The 21,338-nt window shown below is 36.9% G+C and overlaps 1 protein-coding gene across 2 annotated transcripts; it reads left to right on the forward strand.

Annotated features, from left to right (window-relative positions):
- Positions 1–729: 729 nt before the first annotated feature.
- On the forward strand, positions 730–21,239 carry fmnl1a (formin-like 1a). 2 transcript variants are annotated; one of them, XM_055152575.1, is made up of 26 exons: positions 730–951; positions 1,038–1,276; positions 5,753–5,836; positions 7,625–7,711; positions 7,791–7,864; positions 7,937–8,020; positions 8,459–8,602; positions 10,131–10,239; positions 10,460–10,536; positions 10,629–10,722; positions 11,915–11,989; positions 12,096–12,206; positions 12,716–12,865; positions 13,394–13,495; positions 14,115–14,754; positions 15,684–15,805; positions 15,892–16,094; positions 16,915–17,149; positions 17,218–17,286; positions 17,368–17,448; positions 17,783–17,912; positions 17,986–18,149; positions 18,506–18,607; positions 18,702–18,797; positions 19,494–19,611; positions 20,901–21,239. In XM_055152575.1, the coding sequence occupies exons 2-26, from the start codon at positions 1,097–1,099 to the stop codon at positions 20,963–20,965; spliced, it is 3,396 nt and encodes a 1,131-aa protein (XP_055008550.1). In that variant the 5' UTR covers positions 730–951; positions 1,038–1,096; the 3' UTR covers positions 20,966–21,239. The 2 variants fall into 2 exon arrangements, with proteins under 2 accessions (XP_055008550.1, XP_020790094.2); XM_020934435.2 differs by having other exon boundaries at positions 730–1,276.
- Positions 21,240–21,338: the final 99 nt, after the last annotated feature.

Here is a 21,338-nt window from a genome sequence, read left to right on the forward strand (position 1 = left end):
TTCATAATTGCAATGATTGTACATGTATATTTTATCAACAATCATTAAAAGCAATTGCTTATTTATATGTTATGGCAAAACTTGAAAGAAGTACTTTAAAACACGGCATGTATAATGGAGTTTTCTTGTAACGACAACACGTGAAGGCAGCACTATTGTACAGTTTGTATGGTAGTGACAGGGTTTAGCCACAGAGAGGCGCTCTGGTACAGTGCTTTGATGGTTCATTGACGGCCCTGGGGCAGTCTTGACTTTGACTGAAAAACTAATGGCAAAATACTTTTAGATGAATTTACAGAACTATAAAAATACAAATATAACTTATAAAAGATTCTATTGTTACTGCAGATTATTATTGTATGGTCATTTCAATGAGTTCCTTTAACAGTTTATCACTATAGCCTAATTCATTTTTATATTTTTTTAATGGGCAATCTATAGTAGTTCAGATACAACAACTATATAATATAAGTGATATTTTGAGGACTTTTGCCAATTCAAAAGATATATTAGCTCTATTTTGTTATATTTTGTTTAGAATTATGAATTGCTATGGCAACGGCGCTAGATCTGCTTCACACTGAAACCCATGCATAGGACATAGAAGTGGTTGCCAGCAGTGCCTCCTCTGTGTCCTCCACCCTGCAGGCTGTTGCTGCTGGTGCTGTTTGTGACAGGAAGTTGCTCTTCTGCTTTTGAAAGGCTGTGGTTTCTGTCTCTGTTACACAGTGTGACACACTCCCCTCGCCTTCCTCTCACACACCAACTTTGAGCTCTAAAATCACTAGATGCGTTCTTGGTCAACCTGAGAACATGCAGTAAGATAGGCAGCAGAATCATATTTCAAACAAGGATTTTTTTTAACTCAGATATAAAAAGGTGGACTTCTGGATTACAGACATGAAACTAAACTTTATTTTGTATTTGCATGGCTAATTTCAGGACTAAAATGTAACTAAGATTTTCATTGAAGACAACTTGTTTTGATACTCTTGGAGTGACAAATAGTAACTGTCACTCTAATTTGGTACACTTAGATTTCTCTGTTGAGGTGTAAGTGCACTTTTTCCCCCTGGATTACTTGTGGAGATTAGTGATGGGGAATGCGGCGGCGGGCAGCGTGGAGCAGGACCCATCAGAGAGGCGAGAGGCCAGGAGCTCTGTGGGGGCGTCCAGCACTGGGATGGGAGACTCCACAGTGTCCCTGCAGAAGAAGCAGCCCCCACCTCCCATGCCCCCCGAAGAGGAGTTGCAAGAGAGGTTCAATATGGTGCTGGTGAGTACAGATTATGGACAAAAAGTTAAGACATTATGAACCCTGCTGGCAGAAGAGAGTATATGGTGAAACGCGCTCTAATATCAGAATATCATATTAAATAAACTGTAATTCTTAAGAGTAGTTTTACCACATGTGACATATAGTATTTTAAATAAACAGTACTTTCAATAAAGTAGGCTACACCTTTTTCACTAGTCCACCTACATCTTGTGCCAGTGACTAAGTGACTTTATGTAAATTGTCTACCACCTGCTGGTTTCCATTGCGACATGGCTTTGATTGAAATCTTCCACAGTATGGCAATAAACTAAATCATACATTTATTCAAATGGTGTTTTATTGCTCAAAAATGTTTTGGAAAAACATGCCCTCCTTCTCTGAGTGGGAGTGCGATACCTGATCTGTAACTTGGCATCTTGTCTCCATGGAGATACTTAAATTTAATGCCATACTGTGAAACATTCCAAAAGAGGCAAGATGATCTCAAAATAAATGAGCAGTTGGCAGACACTCCACTAGTAAAGTTACACTCCACTCACTCACTAGTCCACCTATATTTTAGTACATGTATGCCATTGAGCATTTTAACTGACTTTAAAGGTGCACTAAGTCACTTTTCTGGTGGCGTGTCCTCTACCTGCCTGTCACCTTCTCATCACTTTGCATGTATAACATTCACAGATCTATATTTATTTCTGTTCAACTGTCTTTATTGCTCAAAGATATCTATATGCCTTCTTACTGTGAGCGGGTAACCATTCTACAGATGGCGTCACCTGCTCGTCTCCATGGAGATAGATAAGTCTGTTTCCAAACTGTACAACATACAAACAGACAAACCCATAAAGGCAAGACAGTAGCAGACCCTGCAACAGAAAAGTTACATAGTGGATCTTTTAAATAATAAAATTCTAATATGGGTGGCCTAAGACATAGATTTGTAATTTATATACTGAAACTTGCAATGGGAAAAATTTTATAAAGTTCAAATCAGATAGACCTACGTTTCTAAGTGTCCTGAGTCACCCAGCTCGTCACAAAGAAGAGTTGTATCATAGTGAAAGATTTACAGAGGCACGTGGTTGCAATACCTGAGAAATACCTGAGACACATCTCAGGTATTACAACCACGTTATAGCACAAGTGTAGTTTAGTTTTTTGTTTGTTTTTTTTACTTTTCATGCTCAGTGATTAGTGCAGCTGGGCCCAAGGGGAAGTTGAGCAACATGTTTCTATGTCAGACACCATGAGACCGGAAAAAAAAACGTTTCACCATATTTTCATCACTGAAACGTTAGGAAATAAAATGGTCTAAGAATTTTGAGACAATATAAAGAAAAGTGTCAAGGATCTGTAAACAATATAGTGCAGTACATAAAATCTTTTTGTACTAGATTTTTTTAAATTTTTGTTTCTGTAAAATTCTTAAATGTTTGGGTATCAGAGTGTTTTGAAAGATGCTGCAAAAATTTTAGGCTTGCAATGTATATTTTATTTGCCTATGTGATCCTATAATTTAAAAAATTGCCTCAGACTTTGTTTACATCAAACTCAAAATTACTTAGTTCTCACACTTGTACTGGGTCTAAACAAGAGCTAAACACATCTTATCCAAACAAATCCATAAGAAAGTTCAAGATGAAACCAGGGGTGAAAAATTTATCAAATGTCCACTTTAATGCTATGTGAAAGCAATACAAAAAGTAAAACTGTAAAAATATATTTTAAATAACAGAATACTATTGTCTATGCCAGAAGATTAAATTACATTCCCTTTCAAACCACATAAATGAATATACTGATAAGTAAACTAAAATAAAACATTTACTTATCAAAATATGACCTCACTTCCTTGAATACAACAGATCTATAATTTCTAAAATGATCTAATATGTTGGCATTTCTTCACAGTGGGGCTTTAGGTTTTGCTTTTTGTGTTAAAAGAACTGAGAAGTGGACTTCCTTCTCCATTTTGACAGTTTCTAAACTTGGTGCCATTACGTGTGTGTCAGTGCGAGTTCCAGACTAACGCTTATATTCCTTTTTGAAACTTAAAGTTGCACCACATATACCGCTATAGGACCCCTCCCTACCTCACCCTCACCCCACCCTCACCTCACCGAGGACAAGGCGAGAGAGCTTTAAAACTAACCTAACAGCCATTTCCGCTTCTCTCCATGTTGTGCTAACAGGCCACACCTTTGTTTATCTGTATTCATCAGTTTCAGAATGATGAAAAACTAGGGCTGTTGCAAATTTAAAACAAAATATCCAACCTCCTAACACGTAACACTAGGATTATCACTACTACTTCTAAAATAAGTACTACTGCACTACTACTGGTGGTGACTACTACTACTTTAACTAAGCTTTTATAGTAGTTAGGAACTTACTATACTGCAGCTACTACGACTACCACCACTAACTACTATTACTACTACTGCTATTACAATGACTATACTTATGCACTACTACAATTGCATTATAACCGGTGCTGTTGCTTCTACCACTACCACTACTACTACTACCACCACCACCACGATTACTACTACTACTACTATTTCTGCTACTACCACTATGAGTACAGTGTGGCTACCTCTGCAACTAGTGCTACTACTTTGACTACTCCTTCAATAACTACATCTACAAACTACAACTACTACTGCTTTTTTGTGAATATTTGCCCAGAATAACTCAGTGTGAAAAAAATGCTGTGCCTCACAGTTGACTCAACCATGTTGTTATTTACCAGAGAATCGAGCTTGATGAAAAACTAGGACTGTTGCAAATATAAACAATATATGATCAGAGAGAAATGAAAAATCTTCAAAATAGCCTAAGGAGCTGAAACCCAAATGTATGGGTGGGTGGATTTTGAATTATTCTCTCAAAAGTATTAATTCATCTATAACAATAATAATAATATTTATCTAGAAGTGTAAAGAAACCACAATTTCTCTGCCCTCAAAGCTATATTGTTGGGTTACTATTGATACTTTACAGCTGATGTCATCATTCCCTGATGTGCTAACTGAAAGAACTATTCAGTCTGAAGCTTTGTTACTCAAGTTAGATTTAATCTGATGATTATTTTTACACAGTCTGACTAGAAAGAGCTGACTTGGTTGGAACTACAACAGGTCAGCTGATTTGTGCTGTTAAACAAATCTCTCACATAGAAGAACACAAGTCACAAGTTAACAGTTTTTCAGTTTGTCACTCTCACCTTTTTTTTTCATTGAAAATCAAACACCTAAACAGGACCATGAACGCTCATAGTTGTCACAGGCTCTTGAAAATGTGTTGTATCCATTTTTTATTTTTTCTTGAGTTTTTAGACTATATTAAAACTTTTTTGGCAGTGTTTGCTATGTGTGCATTGTATCACCATGGTAACTGTTGTTTCCGCCAATAGAGATACATGTAGAACACCCCCCAGTGACGTCAAATGTGCAAAGTATTAACAGCAAACAGCCACAACTGGTGCAGTAGCTAATATGCTACCTAGAAACAACAATGAATTCAAATAAACACAAGTCAATTATGCTTCCTGTATTCTCTTGTACTTTACAATGAAAGTGAACTTGTGGTTTGACCTGGTATACAGTAGTACAGTTTCTACTGACAGAGCTCCTGCCCCAGACACTTTCTGTCCAGTCTGCAAAGATCGTGCTATTAATCACAAAAGGTGGATGGCATTTTAAAATGAGCAATGATGAAAAGTCCCCAGATAAATTAATTCAAGTAAGCTTTTGTAGTAGTTAAGAACCTAGTATAGGGCAAGTACCACTACTGCTATCACAATAACTACTACTTTTGCACAACTACTACTGCACTACTGCTACTACTGCTCTACTACTACTATACAACAACTACTACTGCTTAAACTGCTACTTCTAACTAACTAGCTCAAATACACTTTTATAGTAGTTAAGAACCTACTATAGTGCAACTACTACTAATATCACAATAACTACTACTTTTGCACAACTACTACTGCACTACTACTACTACTACTACTGCTGTACTACTGCTACTACTGTTGTACTACTATTACTACTACTATACAACAACTACTACTGCTTAATTGCTACTAACTAACTCACTAACTCAAATACACTTTTATAGTAGTTAAGAACCTACTATAGTGCAATTACTACTACCAACACTACTGTCACTGCTACTAGTAGTACAACTACTTTAACTATTATTTCTACTACTACCACTATGAATCCAACTACTACTACTTAAACTACCCACTTCAACTGTAGGGTAACTGATAACAACTTTTGGAAATCTTTTGCTGCCAATATTTTGACAGATTATTAGATCAGATTATTATCAACCCACTCCATTACTGATTAAGACTGAGTTCTGCCATAAGACGTAACTGGCCACTTATGGATGCTCTAACTGACAGTGAATAATAATTGTGTTTTCCTTTTTTTTTCTTCTTTTTTTTTTTTAACGCAGAGCTACATGAACCTGCCTCCAGATAAACTGCAGCTCCTCAGTGAATACGACAATGACAAGAAGTGGGAGCTCGTCTGTGACCAGGTAAATCTGCATAAGTTTGTAAGGTTATGGTATTGATAGCAAGCCCATCAACAAAAATTTGGGGGCTCGGGGCAAGAAGTCTCACATGGGCCCCCCTCTAATATTAATTAATAAGCAGAGGTTCCAATTCTGGACTCCTAAGACCCTGGAGCCCAGGACAACACACCACTTTGTCCCTCCTGTCTACTGCCCTGATCAATAGTCTAATAGACCTCAGAAAACACTGACAATTATACTATTACTGCTTAATCAATAGTTGGTAATGTAGGACGTGTTCATGGGGCATAACATTTCACGATTCTTGTAGTCAAAAACTGAGCTGAAGGAGAGGTCAGAGTTCTATGGTGGAAAAATAAATTTGTTGACCTGGTTTAATATCTCTATAATTACTGAGCCTGTCGAAACAAAACAGGCACTCAACTCAATGTATTCCTTGTTCAAGTAAATGAGAAAAAGTAAAATAATTGTTTCATAATAGCTACAGAAAGTGGTGCCATATCTCAACCCCAAAAACATGATTGTTTGTGGAGAAAACACCAAGCAAATGATAAGGTTCAATATTTACAGATCAAGTCTGAATATTTCTCCCAGAGTTACCGTATACAGTTATATAAGGCCCCCTGCCCTCCATCTGAAATTATGGTATTATCAAATACTAGAACACAGCCAATTACCCGCTCTGTTTATATAACAAATAGTAAATTAACATCTTAATCATTTGTTTGTCTCAGCTTCACACTATAGATTACTGAACATGTTATGTCATCTGAAACCCTGCTGCTTGTAACTTGCTGGAGTGACGCTCAGTGTACATAGATCAGGGGCTGTGGTAAGGCTTCATGTGGTTTCTGGGGGTAACAAATAAAGACGTCGGCATAGAAACAGAGCTGTGCAATGTCTAAAAGAAAAAAAAGAAAAAACAAGAGACCTAAGATGACTTTACTTTGGTGCAACTGCTTTCATATCTACATATTGCTACATATTTGACACAAACTACTTCATAGAAACTTGATTGTTCTTATAATAATTTATTCTTCTATAATTAATGCATTTTGTAAATATAACAAGATGCTGTGTGCTATTGTTTTTTTCTGCTTCTGTCCTTCAGGAACACTTAAACCAGATTAAGACAGTCAGTCTTTTTAAGACATGTATTGTTAGTAGTAATAGAATTGTAGTCGTGTGTAGTAGTTGCAGTGTATCTTCACTAACATGAGACAAAATAAAATGGAATAATGTTTTTTTTCTTTTTGTCAGAAGTGGATTTTTTGTTTATTTTCTTTTGCAGTAAGTTTCAGTAATCATCTAACCACCGTCATCAGTTGTCTTACAAATAGTCTCTGGACTTATACATACTGTATACTGTGAGAGTGTGTTGCCAGATAAGAACGTATCCCCCAGCTTTTGACAGGTGTTCCCCTTTAATTTGAGGAGGAACAAGCTGTTTTATTCACAAAATGCTTTAGGACAATACTGAGCTGACAGATGTTTTCAATCTGATGTTTTGAGTCTGCAACTTTCTTTGCTGTACTTTTCAAATTAGTTTGTGTGTCTCTGTTGGTCATAATTGTTGCTTATTATTGTTGTTGTATTGTATCCAGGACGCAGTCAGACTAATGAACTAATTAAGCAGCTCATTTCAATGAGACCTGAGTCAGTAATTCATTCTTTTATATGAAAATGATTGACAATAAAGTTCCCTTGAATCTTTGGATTGTATTGTATAAGGCCATAAGACTCACACTGAATCTGAAAGTTGAAATTAAACTATAAATGATTTCTTCACAGGAACGTTTCCAGGTCAAAAGTCCACCTTCCACTTACCTAATAAAAATAAAGAGCTTATACCAGGACCAAGGAGGAGTGCCACGCAGGGTCAGTGTAACTCAAGTTTTACACTCTAATCTTAATTTGTTATGTTGTTTTGTACATTTAATAATTTATATACTTTTAGGTAAAGAAAAGGATCCAAGAAGCCACACAAGTCCTTAAAAACCTAGAGATTTCTCTGCGGACGAACCATATCGGGTAATATATTGGGTTGCATGATTCATTAATATATACTTGATTAATGACTAAACTTCTGATTGTTCTGATTAGTTGGGCTCAAGAGTTTCTGAATGAACAGAACAAAGGTTTGGATGTTTTGGTCGAGTATCTGTCCCACGCTCAAAGTGATGCTCCGTAAGTTTTTCATATATATTTTTTTCTAATTAAAGACCCTATATTACGCAATATTGACTCTTATGAGCTTTAACCCATGTTTTGTTTCATTGTTTCATGTTTGAGTAATCCTTTATTATTAGGCTGTCGACATCTCCCAAGCTCAAAATGCTCTGTTCCACATTGTGATGTCATATAGTGGCAGATTATAGCTACTTTTTACCTTTGTTTTTCAAATATACCTGTGACATCACAAGGTGGAGCCGACTGTTTTCAGTTTGAAAAAAGAACACTCAATATATGCAGGGTTTGTGTGTTAAATGTGTGAATGAAACAAAACAAAACAATTTTGTAAGAAGTATTTTCACCAGCGATTTATACTATGTATATACATCTCTACTATTAACTTTTACTGCTTTGAAATTGTATTGGTCTTAATATCTTTTTCAAACCTTATAGATTTGATGTGGACACAGTTGAAAATGGCGGCTCCATATCAGAAAGGAGTAGACCAGCTGAGCGCTCAGTGGAGGACCTGACCAAGAACTCCAACAGCTCTCCTTCCCATGGGGTCACCAAGGCTGCACGAGCTCTGACTGTCAGGTAAGAACACACCTGGAATAAAGACAAAGTATTGACACTTTGCAACTGAGGTCATCAACATTCCTTGGGGGTGTGATGCTAACTAAAGGCACTGCTCTGTCTGAAGCTGTCACGCAAGTTAGACGCTGTTAGTCAAGTTTGAGCCTTGTTTTAACACAATCTGACTATTAAGACCTGACTTAGTTGCAGGTTCCCTCTCAAATAACATTGCAGTCACGAGGTAACATTAGCCAGCAGTTATTCACTCTCAGATTTCAGTTTTCTCTTAAATGGCATTAAAAGCGTACATGTATTGAATTATTTTTGATGGTGAAATGATTAAAAAAGCTTCCTCCACAACAACCACGGTGGAGGAAGTTCACTAGACATGACAGAATGAGATATGGTCCCTCAATGACTTCGCTTAAACACAAAAAGCCTCTTATGAAGCTGAATTTGAGATAGAGGGAAGTTGGACATGTATAGATGTCATCAACATTCCCTGGTGTAATGCTAACTGAAGGCTCTGTTCTGTCTGTTTGTCGGCTTGGTTAAACTTTAATCTGAGCTTTATTTTAACATCATCAGACTGTAAGGAATTGACTTATATAGAACTAACAAGTGAGATGATTTGTGCTGTTAAACAAGTCTCTCACACATAAAGTTGTAGTTACAAGCAAGCTAGCATTAGCCAACAGATTTTCAGTTACTCACACTCACCATTTTTGTTGAAAATCAAAACTAAAGAACCAGGAACGCTCGTATTGATCCTGTAAATGTGTTGTTTAAATCCATTTTGTGTCTTCTCTTGAGTTTTCAGACATTCTTAAAACTTTTTGACAGTATTTGTCAATATGTGCATTGTGTCACCATGGTAACCTCAAAACATTCCACCAATACACATACATGTAGAACACCCCCAGAGTGAGGTCACTGCAAAGTATCAATATGAGCTTCTTCTATCTGTTGTTAATGCTCAGTTTATTTGTTAGATGCAAGAGACTGCTTTGGAAAAAAAAAAAAAAAGGCATTACAGGATCATTGGTTTACATGTGGTAATGATTTCAGATATTAAAGTTGTATGATTTTGATTAGGGATGATTAAATAGTTCAATATCATAGTTATAACAAACAAAAGTTTTTTTTTTTTTTTTAAGAGATGCACTTAAGATGAACATTTGGTACTGATTTCTTATAATAAAGCTGTATGATTCTGATTAGGGATGATTAAATATTTCATATCATAGCAAACAAAAGGTACATATTGTTTTTTAAAGAGATGCACTTAAGATGAACTGTCACACATTTTGTTTGAGAGAATAGCGGTGGAGCTAAGTCGTACTATGAAACAGAAAGCTGTTATTTTGATACAAGCGATGCACAAAATTACCCACTTATGCAAATCCGCAAGGCTGTCTTTTTAGGACTTTAAACTATGCATCGAGAGTTGTATTGTAATGAGAGCAGTTACATAGCCATAAAGAATGGAAATGCTTGGAAATTTGTTGTTATGAAGGTTTTAACAATATAAGGATATGTTTTTTTACAGAATAACACACACATTGGGAAATAAGATTTACAAAAAGTCGCACACATCGAGCCAGAGAGACGACATCCATGTTTGTATCATGTGTTTGCGAGCCATCATGAATTATCAGGTAATGTCTGTTCACACAATACATCAGTACATCTTTAGTTATCAACTTTTCATAACATATAATAAAGTCTGGTAACATTTTTTTTAAAGCTAGAACTTAATTAGTCATAATAAACAAAACAATAAACAAAATTTGTTTTATTAAGGCAAATTAAGGTGTAGTTATTAGATATTGAAATAATAATTCATATTTTGTGTGTGTGTATTTTTAACCCATACAGTCTGGTTTTAACCTGGTCATGACTCATCCATCCTGTGTAAATGAGATCACTCTTGGTCTGAATAGCAGAAATCCCAGGTAAGGGAGGTAGTTTTTGAAAAAATGTGTTAAAATGCACGTAATATGCATTGTACTTGCTTTCTAAAAATGAACCACTGTATCTTAAACAGAACCAGGGCTCTAGTGTTGGAGCTGTTAGCTGCAGTGTGCCTCGTCAGAGGAGGACATGACATCATCCTCTTGGCTTTTGACAACCTAAGAGAGGTACAACATCTTTACAGTATTACAAATAAACAATACAGATTTTTATTTTTTGTTTAAGTTGATGACAGCTTTCTTTCATCCCACAAGCAATAAAGTTCTTGAATGGTTGAATGAATTATCGCCATATCAATGTATGCATGGGTTTCAACCATAGACTGTATATAGTATTTAAATGGACGTAGCCCTAGCCACTGCGCTCCAATAGGAAGTTAGTCTGGGGGCACTTCCGGCTTCATCAACTAAGGCTGCAATTCACTTTGTATTGAATACAAATAAAAATCTCCCCTCTCTCTGTAACTGCTGCTGTCAGAATCGCATTTTGGTCTTAACTTTTTGGTCTTATTAACCCGCTCTACTGCAGCTGAACACTATAAGTAACATCACACTCCATTAGTCCACTTCTTTATGCAGTCTATGATTTCAACTTCCTGTATAGATGTGATATGTTGAGGATGTTTGCTCATTCAAAAGATATAACATTTTGTTTTGAATTGCTATGAAAACGGAGGTAGAGTTTCATCACCCCAAAACCTGTGTATATATGCCGTGCTGGTGTGTAACTGTGCAAACCAAGTCTTGTGAAATGGCTGCAAACCAATTTCCTATAAGGAACAAATAAAAATGATATGCTATTCTAGTTAAAAAGTTAATCTTGGGAGCTTGGTCAACTGCAATACAGCTTTTGTGATCACATGCGGAGTCAAACAGTAAAGGGGGTAATACTCTTTGTCCTAATAATCTTTGCACTAAATAGTTCAATAGGCCATGTGCTGACTTCAGCATTGTGAAACAATGTTAAGAAACAATAGTTAGCTGAATGTCTCGACCCACTTTTCATACTTTTTATTGACTGACTCGAGTCTCTCCTAAAAATGAATCATTCAGTTCTCTTGTTTTAACTCATTGATAATCAAGTAGTCCAGACTTCCCCTTCTTTACATTACTCATACTCTTGCCTACATATATTTAAAACTATGAAAAATTAACACATGCAAACTCAGCTGTGTCTTAGTATATATCTATCTCTAGTAATTTCATTTGTTTAAAGTGATAGACAGCAACAAGTTATGGAAAGCTGCTGTAAGTTTAGAATAATTTTTCATTAGTGGCCAATCACCGAGGCAGGTTTCATAAGCCCCCATGTGGACATTTAATATAACGCACGTCAGAATGTCTATATGTTTTTTGACAGGTGAGCAAAGAAAAGACACGTTTTGAGAAGCTTATGGAGTACTTTATGAATGATGACAGCAACATCGACTTTATGGTAAGTTTGTAATTACCAAATGATTAATTAATTAGTGTAATCTGGTGAAGAGTACTTGATTTAAAAAGTGCTCCATTGTACAGAGTGTGTTTTTGGTTTTGTCCAGGTGGCCTGTATGCAGTTCATAAACATTGTGGTTCATTCGGTGGAAAACATGAACTTCCGGGTCCATCTGCAGTATGAGTTTACACATCTGGGACTGGACAAGTATCTGGAGGTAAGTCTCAAATTTTGTCCAGTGCTCAAAAGCCAAAAATCTACTTTGTTTTATAATTGATGCAAATGTTACAAATCAGGCTAACAATATTTAAGGACTGGTTTGATTTATAATTCAAAATGTCTGAAAATGAATGAATATAGATGATGCTGGCAGCAATTACTGGCAGTTGTATTCCTTTTCTAATCTTTATTTATAAAGAGCATTTGCATTAAAAGAGAGTCCTGGCCTCAGATTAGCTGGCACATACACATGTTAAACATAGAAAAGGTCCTATATAAATCTGGACCTCAGCACAATCCAAAAAATAAGTAAATAAATACAATAAGGCATTCTGACTGTGGGGTTGTGGGTTGCCTCTCCACAGATTTGACCTGTAACTTGATCTGCTTTGGATAATGCACCTTTAATGCATGGCAGTTGTTTATTATAGTAATTTAGTAAATACATTCAGTGATAATCATTTTTCTGACTTTCCAGTTTTTATGTTTTCTATATCTGTGTGTCAGAGCCTGAAGTTGACGGAGAGTGAGAAGTTGAAGGTGCAGATTCAAGCGTACCTGGACAATGTGCTGGACGTGGGGGCTCTGCTGGAGGATGCAGAGAGCAGAGGGGGGGTCCTGGAGCAGGTGGATGAGCTGCATGAACACAACCTACAGGTATGTGCACTAAACAAGTGATGAGAAACAGCTCATCATATTATGTGTATCAGACCCCAGCTGTTGGGAAGGGACAAAAGCATGCCAAGCAGTTACGTGGGAGGGCCATGTGTGCCAGGGCAAGGGTCATCATCACCACGGGCAGCTTTAAATATATAAGTATATGCATTTTTTAGCCCATCATTCAATCCACAGTAAATAGATAATTTAGCATTTAGCATCCACATAAAACAAGTTGAACTGATAAAAATATTTAAAGGAATTACAGAAACTTGAGTGTAATCTTCCCAAAAAGAATAAAGGGTCATTTATAAGGTGCATATGAGATATGCATTTTTGTGTTTAATTTAATTTTACAATCGAGTAACTTCTAGTGCTGGAATTGAACCTCAACCAAGACATTTGCAGACACATTTTGATAGATAGAAAAGATATGATCATATTATTGTTATTGGAGGAAAAATATTGAGACTTTCCATTCATTTGTCATTATGGCCCACCTTTAGTTTATTGTGTGTTGTTTTGCAGTTGAACGCTCGGCTTCAGGAGGTGGAGGAGCAGGCGACTGAAAAGATTTCTGAACTGGAGACAAAACTCCTGCAGGCCACGAAAGAGACGGAGCTGCTCAAAGTGAGTCCTGACAAACATTCATTCAGATTAGGCACAATTAAGAGACCGTTAAACAATAGAGTTCATTACAGGCCTTTAATTTGAACAGGCTAAGTGGACACATTGAATATAATTGGTACAAGTAGTGTCCATTAAGTCTAGACATGCAAAGTTTTCAAGTGTAGTCCGTATTTCATAAATGCTTTAAATACAAATTATTTGAAAATAGTAGAAAACCGTTATTTCAAAGTGCTGTTTTATCCCTTATGTATATATTTATTTTATATGAAAATGTGTGTATAAAAAATGTATAAAAAAAATAAATCATCACAGTTTTTCCGATTTAAATATTTTCTGTGAAATGAAGATATATATTTTAAGTAGAGTTGCTTGTTAAATTGTTTGCTTTCAATTATGAAAAAATTAAATTTGATAAAACATATGTATTTAGGGTCAACATTTTATTTTGTGTTATATTCTTAAAAACCTAAATAAAGTATAATATTTAAGAGAGATGTGAGAAGAACAGATTGTCTATAGATGTAGGATTTGGGTTTTGTATTTGCCATTTGAAATTGAAACTGAAAATAAAACGTTCTACAAATTATACTTCATCTGTGTAATCTCCTTGTAACTACAGGAGAGCCTGCGTGAGTCATGTACACAGGTCAGTACTCTTCAGCAGAGGGAGAGAGAGCGGGAGTTAGACCTGGAGAGAGAGAAGGATCGAGAACGTCGTGGCTCCACTGCCCCACAATCCAACCCTCAGTTGGAGCAGAAGATCCAGGAACTGCAGGATAAGGGTCTCATCACAGTGACCAGGGGGGCATCGGGGGAGGTGGACATCCAGGTGGTGCCCGTCACAAAGATCGAATACGTCCAGGTGCCTACTCCAGCCTTGCCAAGTCAAAATGAGACTGCACCTCCACCTCCACCCGCTCCTGGAGGTCCTGAGGGTATGCCAGGACCACCTCCTCCTCCACCCCCACCACCTCCATTCGGGGGAGACTCTGTTCCTGCTCCTGCCAGTGTTGCACCTCCACCCCCTCCTCCTCCTCCCCCGCCTGGTGCTGGAGCCCCTCCTCCTCCTCCCCCGCCTGGTGCTGGAGCCCCTCCTCCTCCTCCTCCTCCTCCACCCCCAGGAGCAGGACCCCCACCCCCTCCTCCTCTTCCTGGAATGGGTCCACCTGCGCCACCTCCTCCGCCTGGGGCAGGACCACCACCTCCTCCACCCGGAATGGGACCACCTCCGCCACCGGGAGCGCCACAGGTTGAGTCTGGTAAGAACAAGAACAGCATGGCCAGCACTGACATCTCAAACTGTGAAAAGTACCAGAAAGACAAGGTTATTTTTCTAAAGGACCTAATTTACCATTCAAACTCTCATTTAGTTGTATTTAAAACTCACTTAGTTTTAAAATGTAAGGTTACGTTTAGTTCAGAGCTGACAGCTGATTTTCCTTTCTTTAATACTGGTTTTGTCCTGGCTGATGCTCAAATTTGAAACACTACTTCTCTGTGTTCAGTAATCTTAATGTTAAGTAACAGCAGCAATAGCAATGACAGTTTCTATAGGAACCAGTAAACTTCCATAACTTTAGTAATGGTTGCGGTGCAGATGATACTACTATAAAGATGTTTTTGTTCATTCAAATCATACTTACAATACTAATTACCAATATTAGCCTACACAATTTTCTGCTCTGTGTTATAATGTTGTTTCTTCATCCCAAACATACCTGAAGTTGTGTTTTGTTTCATTCACACATGTTTAACACACAACCCTGAATAGTTTTTCTCTCAAACAGAAAACGCTCTATTGTGATGTCATGTGGTAACACATTGCTCCACTGTGTTTTTAAACTCCATATACCTTCACTAGAATAATTTGCATAATTTCAACCCTGGAATTGCCAAACTCAAGTGAACAAAGGTAAAAAGTAGCTGTTAACTCACAAACTACCACTACATGACATCACAAGGTGGAACAGAGCAGTTTGAGCTTTACAGATGCAGACAGACTAATAACAAAGGATTACTCAAATATAAACATGTGTGAATTAAACAGAACACAACTCTCAGCATGTTTTTGATGAGGTAACAACATTATAGCATGGCTTACAGCTCATAAGACTTTTGCGTAATGTAAGACCTTTAACATACACCTGTAGTTAGTTTGATCTATCTTGTGTTTTTGTTTCCTCCACAGTTAAATCCAAGAAAACTATTCAGACCAAGTTTAGGATGCCCCTGTTGAACTGGCAGGCCCTCAAACCCAACCAGGTGACCGGCACAGTGTTCAACGAACTGGACGATGAACAAATCCTTGGGGTAAGAGAGAGTTAGACAAGAAAACTTTTTATGCTACAAAACAAACCTAATTTTTCTCTTTTCTAACATTACCTCGTGTCCTTTAGGAGTTGAACATGGATATGTTTGAAGAGCAGTTTAAAACCAAGGCACAGGGGACCGCTAAAGATATGGGCAGTAAGCCGATAAAGGCAGCCAAGAAAGTACCAGCCAAAACTTCACTGATCGATGCAAATAAGTCCAAGAATCTGGCCATCACACTGCGCAAAGGAGGAATGACCCCAGACAAGATATGCACAGCCATTGAGACGTACGTATATCAGTAACTTTGTGTAATTAATCACAATGGATAACATAAAAATTATAATTACAATAGGTTAAATTAGCATATTAATTGCTTGTTTTTCCACTTTATTTCAGTAATTAAAGGTGTACAATGTAGCTATTTTGGCATAGGGTTTGCTACCTGCTTGTTTTTGTAGAGATGTTGCTTGCAATGTTCCACAGTATAGCATTAAACTTATCTGTACATGGAGACAAGCACATGACGTAACCAGGTAAAAGTGACTCAGACTCACAGTAAGAAAGCACATTTTTCAAGGTATTTTAGCAACATACACCCGGGATTAAATAAAGGCATGATAGATAAGTTTAAAGCCATACTGAGGAACATTATATATCTCCATGGCGACAAGCAGGTGACATTACCCCCACCAGAAAAAGTTACACTGCTGCATTAAATGTCCACTATATAAGTTTTCTGGTGGACTGTCTTTTACTTAGAGATGTTGTTGCTTTGTCCACAATGCTCCATAGTATTGCTTTAAGCCTATCTATCGCCATGGGAACAAAAGAGTGACACCACCACGCCAAGTTGCATGTCAGATCTGTGGAGAGGCAACATGTTTTTTTAAGCAATATAAACACCTGTAATTGAATAAATGCAAGATAGATAAGTTTAATGCTGTACTGTGGAACGTTTCAAGCAAAGCAATGAAATCTCCATGGAAAAAAATCTGATGACAGACCCTCTACCAGAAAAGTTACACAATGTACCTTTAAGTTATATTTATCTACTCTGATCATTGATTTATAGTCACAGTTTTATGTATTAAACTTTCTTTCTTTAGATATGATCAGAGTTCTTTGTCTATTGACCTCTTGGAGCTACTGGAGCCCTTCATACCATCAGACTTTGAGATGAAGCTGTTGAAGAATTATGAGAAAGACGGCCGACCTATGGAGGAGTTAGCAGACGAGGACCGCTTTGTTTTGCGTTTTGGAAAGATTCCTCGTCTGAATCAACGCATCAACACTCTCACTTTTATGGGAAACTTTCCAGACTCGGTCAAACGCCTCCAGCCGGTCCGTCTTAAAAGTTTAACATGAAAAACACTTTGAAACGTTAATATTGATTTTGTACTTTTCTGCAGCAACTAGACTCGCTCATTTCTGCGTCCATGTCAATCAAATCCTCTGAGAAGCTGAAAAAAATCCTCGAAGTGAGTTTAGTGGAAAAATATATATATATTTCAGATTTTTAAAAAAACATGTATAAGTAAATCAATTATGTTTTCTTTTAGATCGTTTTGGCTTTTGGTAACTACATGAACAGCAGTAAAAGAGGTTCTGCGTACGGCTTTAGGCTCCAGAGCTTGGACCTTGTAAGTAACAACTAAATTACCTGTACCTGTTTTTTTTGTTTTTGTCCATGTATTTGAGCTAAATTTGTCTTTCCCCATGCAGCACAGATATAAGTACAGTTATAATAAGCAGTTCTTTAGGTCAAAATAAGACTGCTATGTTCTTTCTGCATCTGAAGCATTTTATTGTCCTATTATCAGGAAGTGTGTGGTTAGCATACTAGTTATTGTTAGCTTTACCGTGACGACAAAACTCCTCTCTGGCCTCTGAAAATTCTAAAAAGTACCTATAAACTCATCACTGTGAATATATACAAAGCATTTCATAATATGTCATTATTTTAAAACATTTTAGCTATTGGAAACCAAGTCCACTGACCGCTCACAGACACTGCTACACTTCATCGCCAAAGTCATCCAGGAAAAATACCCAGACTTGGTGAACTTCCACTCTGACTTGCATTTTGTGGACAAGGCAGCACTGGGTATTAAAAGTTATAACTAAATATACTGTTTAAGTTGTGAGAATGTATTTTTAAAAGGGTACCTCTCTCTCAGTGTCCTTGGATGGCATACTTTCTGATATCCGCGCTCTGGAGAGGGGGATGGAGATGACCAAGAAGGAGTTTCTGGTGCAGGATGACAGCCTGGTTTTGAAGGAGTTTATCAAAACCAACTGCACAATACTGGAGTCATTGATTAAAGACAGTAAAACAGCACAGGTACAATGTAATGTAATTTATTGATGTAAATTTTGAGACATCCAGGAATAAGACATTATAAGTTAGTTACAAAAGCAAAAGTCCATTTGTTTTTTTTTAAACTCGCTTACAATATAATGTAACAGACATGTTTAAACTGTAGGGATCTTTTGGACTTCCTGGGACCTTTTTCATCAGGGCCAGAACTAAAAACAAAAGGACTCCTATAGATTACAGTGCAAAAATGTCTACTGTATCACATATAAACTCTTTGTGTAGCTTACCCAAATTTAAATGTTTCTATCAATCTCTTATTCATTATATATTTGAGCTAGACTTAGGCCTACTTTGTACTTACTAGTTCTGTCCCTTTCCAGGAATCCTACAGCTTAGCAGTGGAGTATTTTGGAGAAAACCCCAAAACTACACAGCCTTCCATGTTCTTCCCCATTTTTGGACGCTTCATAAAAGCCTACAAAGTGAGACTCTATCCAAGTATATGATTTGTGTGGTAAAATGTGTCTTTAAATTCACCTTTGTTCACATTTTACCTTTGTTCTTTTGTAAACACAGGCGGTGCAGAAAGACATTGAACAGAAAAAGAAAATGGAGGAGATGAATGAAGCAAAGGAATCATCTCCGTCTCCAGCAAAATCTCCAGGACAAAAGGTAAATATTGTAATGTATTATTATAGTGACACTTTGCAGCTGATGCGTCAACATTCTCAGGGGGTGTGATACTAACTGAAAGCACTACTCTGTCGGAAGCTCTGTTACTCAAGTTAGACTTAATCTGACCAGAAAAAGCTGATTTAGTTAAAAGTACAACAGATGAGCTGATTTGTGCTGTTAAACAAGTCCTTCTCAGGTTTTTGTTGAAAATCAAACACCTAGACATCTAAACAGGACCATGAACGTATTGATCACAGGCTCCTGAAAATGTGTTATTGAAATTAATGTTGTATTTTTTCTTGAGTTTTCAGACAATCTTGTAACTTTGTCTGTGTTTGCTAATGTGTGCATTGTGTCACCATGGTAACTGCTGAACATTCCACCAACAGAGATACATGTAGAACACCCCCAGCGTGATGTTACTGCAAAGTATCAACAGTAGAAGAGTAGTGCATTGTACAGAATGCTCTTTTGGATCAATTAAGTATTTACAATTACCAGCACAAAGTACTTTCTAATTAACCTAAGCAGATATTATATCAGGATTACTTATATTTCCAATTATTATTTTCACTCATGCTTAAATCGTACTTTCATGGTGCCTGTACAAGTTGTATACACCTGTAGGCTAGATATTATGAGTTCAAGTTTACCCTCTGGTTGTTGTGAATAAATATAATATTACATTGACAGCCCCAAGGTCCTATGATGCCAAAGATGCCTCAGATGGATTTGATCGCTGAACTGAAGAAGAGACAGAAGCCCCCGGTCAGAGAGGGGAAGGACGGAGCGCTGGAAGACATCATCACAGGTGGGTCTGATCGTACATGGGGGAAGTATGGGGTTAGTTGAGTCAATTTACTACTTAAGATTTGGTCCTGATATAAACTTAGTTTGGTCCTGTTCTCGTGCTGGTTCAGTCCATTTTTTTATGCAATATTAGTCTAGTTTAGTCTTCATTTTGATGCAGTGTTAAGTGTGAATGGGTGTGGTGTAGGGTTATTCAAGTCTTTTATGATTTTCAAATCTAGTTCAATTTACTACTTATGGTTTGGTCCTGATGTAGACTTGGTTTGGTCCTGTTCCAGTTCTAGTTTAGTTCAGGTTTCATTCCAGCATTAGTCTCAGTTTAGTCCTAATTTTGATGCAGTGTTTGTGTAAGTGTGAACGCACCCACAGTCCTGGATTGGCTCCATTTTTGCTTTGGTTTAGACCTACAGTAAGTTTAGACTGCAGTGAAGTTCTATTAAGTTGCACTTTTAATATTTGTTGTTATGATGAGTTACAAACTAAAATATGCAAGGTGGGCTAATCCTCCAGCTAGACACTGTGACACAATCTTTTCATTGGTTTCAAAATGATGAGAGAATAGGATCATTGGCATAGCGATTAACAATTTAAAACAAAATATTTTATCGTTTGAATGAGCAAAATATCTTCAAAATGTTGCAAGAAAGAGAAAGCTGAAACCCATGAATATCTTAAAATCTGGAAATGGGTCCCCAGGCATCACTATGGTTACCCACAGCTTCTGACAATTAGCAACAGTGCCATCGAGATATGGCTCAAATATAGAGAGAACACATTTTCCTAGTGGAGAAATAAATTAATCCTTGCTTTATCTTACCCTCAGGCTCATTTTAGTCTTGTTAAAGGCACTATGTAACTTTTTGGTTGAGGATCTGTCACCCACTTGTTTCTATAAATATGGCATTGCTTTGCCTGGAATGTTAAAACAGCACTACATTATTTCAAATACAGATGGTTTTAGGGCTCAAAAATACTTCAAAAAACAGGCATTCTGACTGTGAACAGAGTTTCCTCTCCACAGATTTGACCTGTAACATGGAGACCTGTCTGGTTTGGTCTTCATGAAGGTAGAAAGCTTTAATACCACACTGTGAAAGATTCCAGACAAAGCAATAACATCTCTATGGTGAAAAGCGTTTGACAGACCCTCCACTAGAAAAGTTACTTACTGCACCTTTAAGAAGAAACATTGGAATGTTTAGTTTAACATTTTGAAACCCACTGCAGTAAATGGACACAGTTTATGCAAGTTTGTTGTCTACATTAAAATTTTAATTTTCTTTTCATTAGATTTGAGAAACTCTCCGTTCAGACGAGGAGATGGACGGCGGCCAGCACAGCGCCAGGATAATTAAGCCTCTGCTGTTGTGACAAATGTAACTGTAATCACAGATATATAGAAAACACACAGTTTTATCTATGTACAATATGACTATTTACTATATAACCCAAATGCCAGCATGTATTAACATTAAGTGTGAATTTGTCTTGTAAATAGTTTTTAATTGGAATTATTTGATATTTGTAATACCACTTGATATCACTGCCTAAACTGTTACAGTATATCTTTGCTATGAATGTAAAACACATAAAGTTTTCATTATATAATAAAACATGTTTTGTATGGCATTCTGAACTATTATTATTATTATTATATTAAAAAAATATAGTAATATACAGTAATTTAATTAAAAGATATATACCTTTTGGTGTTTGCTATTGCTTTAC

The sequence above is a fragment of the Boleophthalmus pectinirostris genome, unplaced genomic scaffold (assembly GCF_026225935.1).
Source record: "Boleophthalmus pectinirostris isolate CB_2022bp ecotype Guang Dong unplaced genomic scaffold, ASM2622593v1 HiC_scaffold_17, whole genome shotgun sequence".
Taxonomy (NCBI): domain Eukaryota; kingdom Metazoa; phylum Chordata; class Actinopteri; order Gobiiformes; family Gobiidae; genus Boleophthalmus; species Boleophthalmus pectinirostris.

What these genes read in the sequence shown, in the direction of transcription:
- fmnl1a (XM_020934435.2), top strand. Translation starts at nt 1,097, where the DNA reads ATGGGGAATGCGGCGGCGGGCAGCGTGGAGCAGGACCCATCAGAGAGG. An exon ending in CTGAATAGCAGAAATCCCAG is followed by an intron (nt 10,537 to 10,628) that starts GTAAGGGAGGTA and finishes TATCTTAAACAG; the next exon opens with AACCAGGGCTCTAGTGTTGG. An exon ending in TGCATGAACACAACCTACAG is followed by an intron (nt 12,866 to 13,393) that starts GTATGTGCACTA and finishes GTTGTTTTGCAG; the next exon opens with TTGAACGCTCGGCTTCAGGA.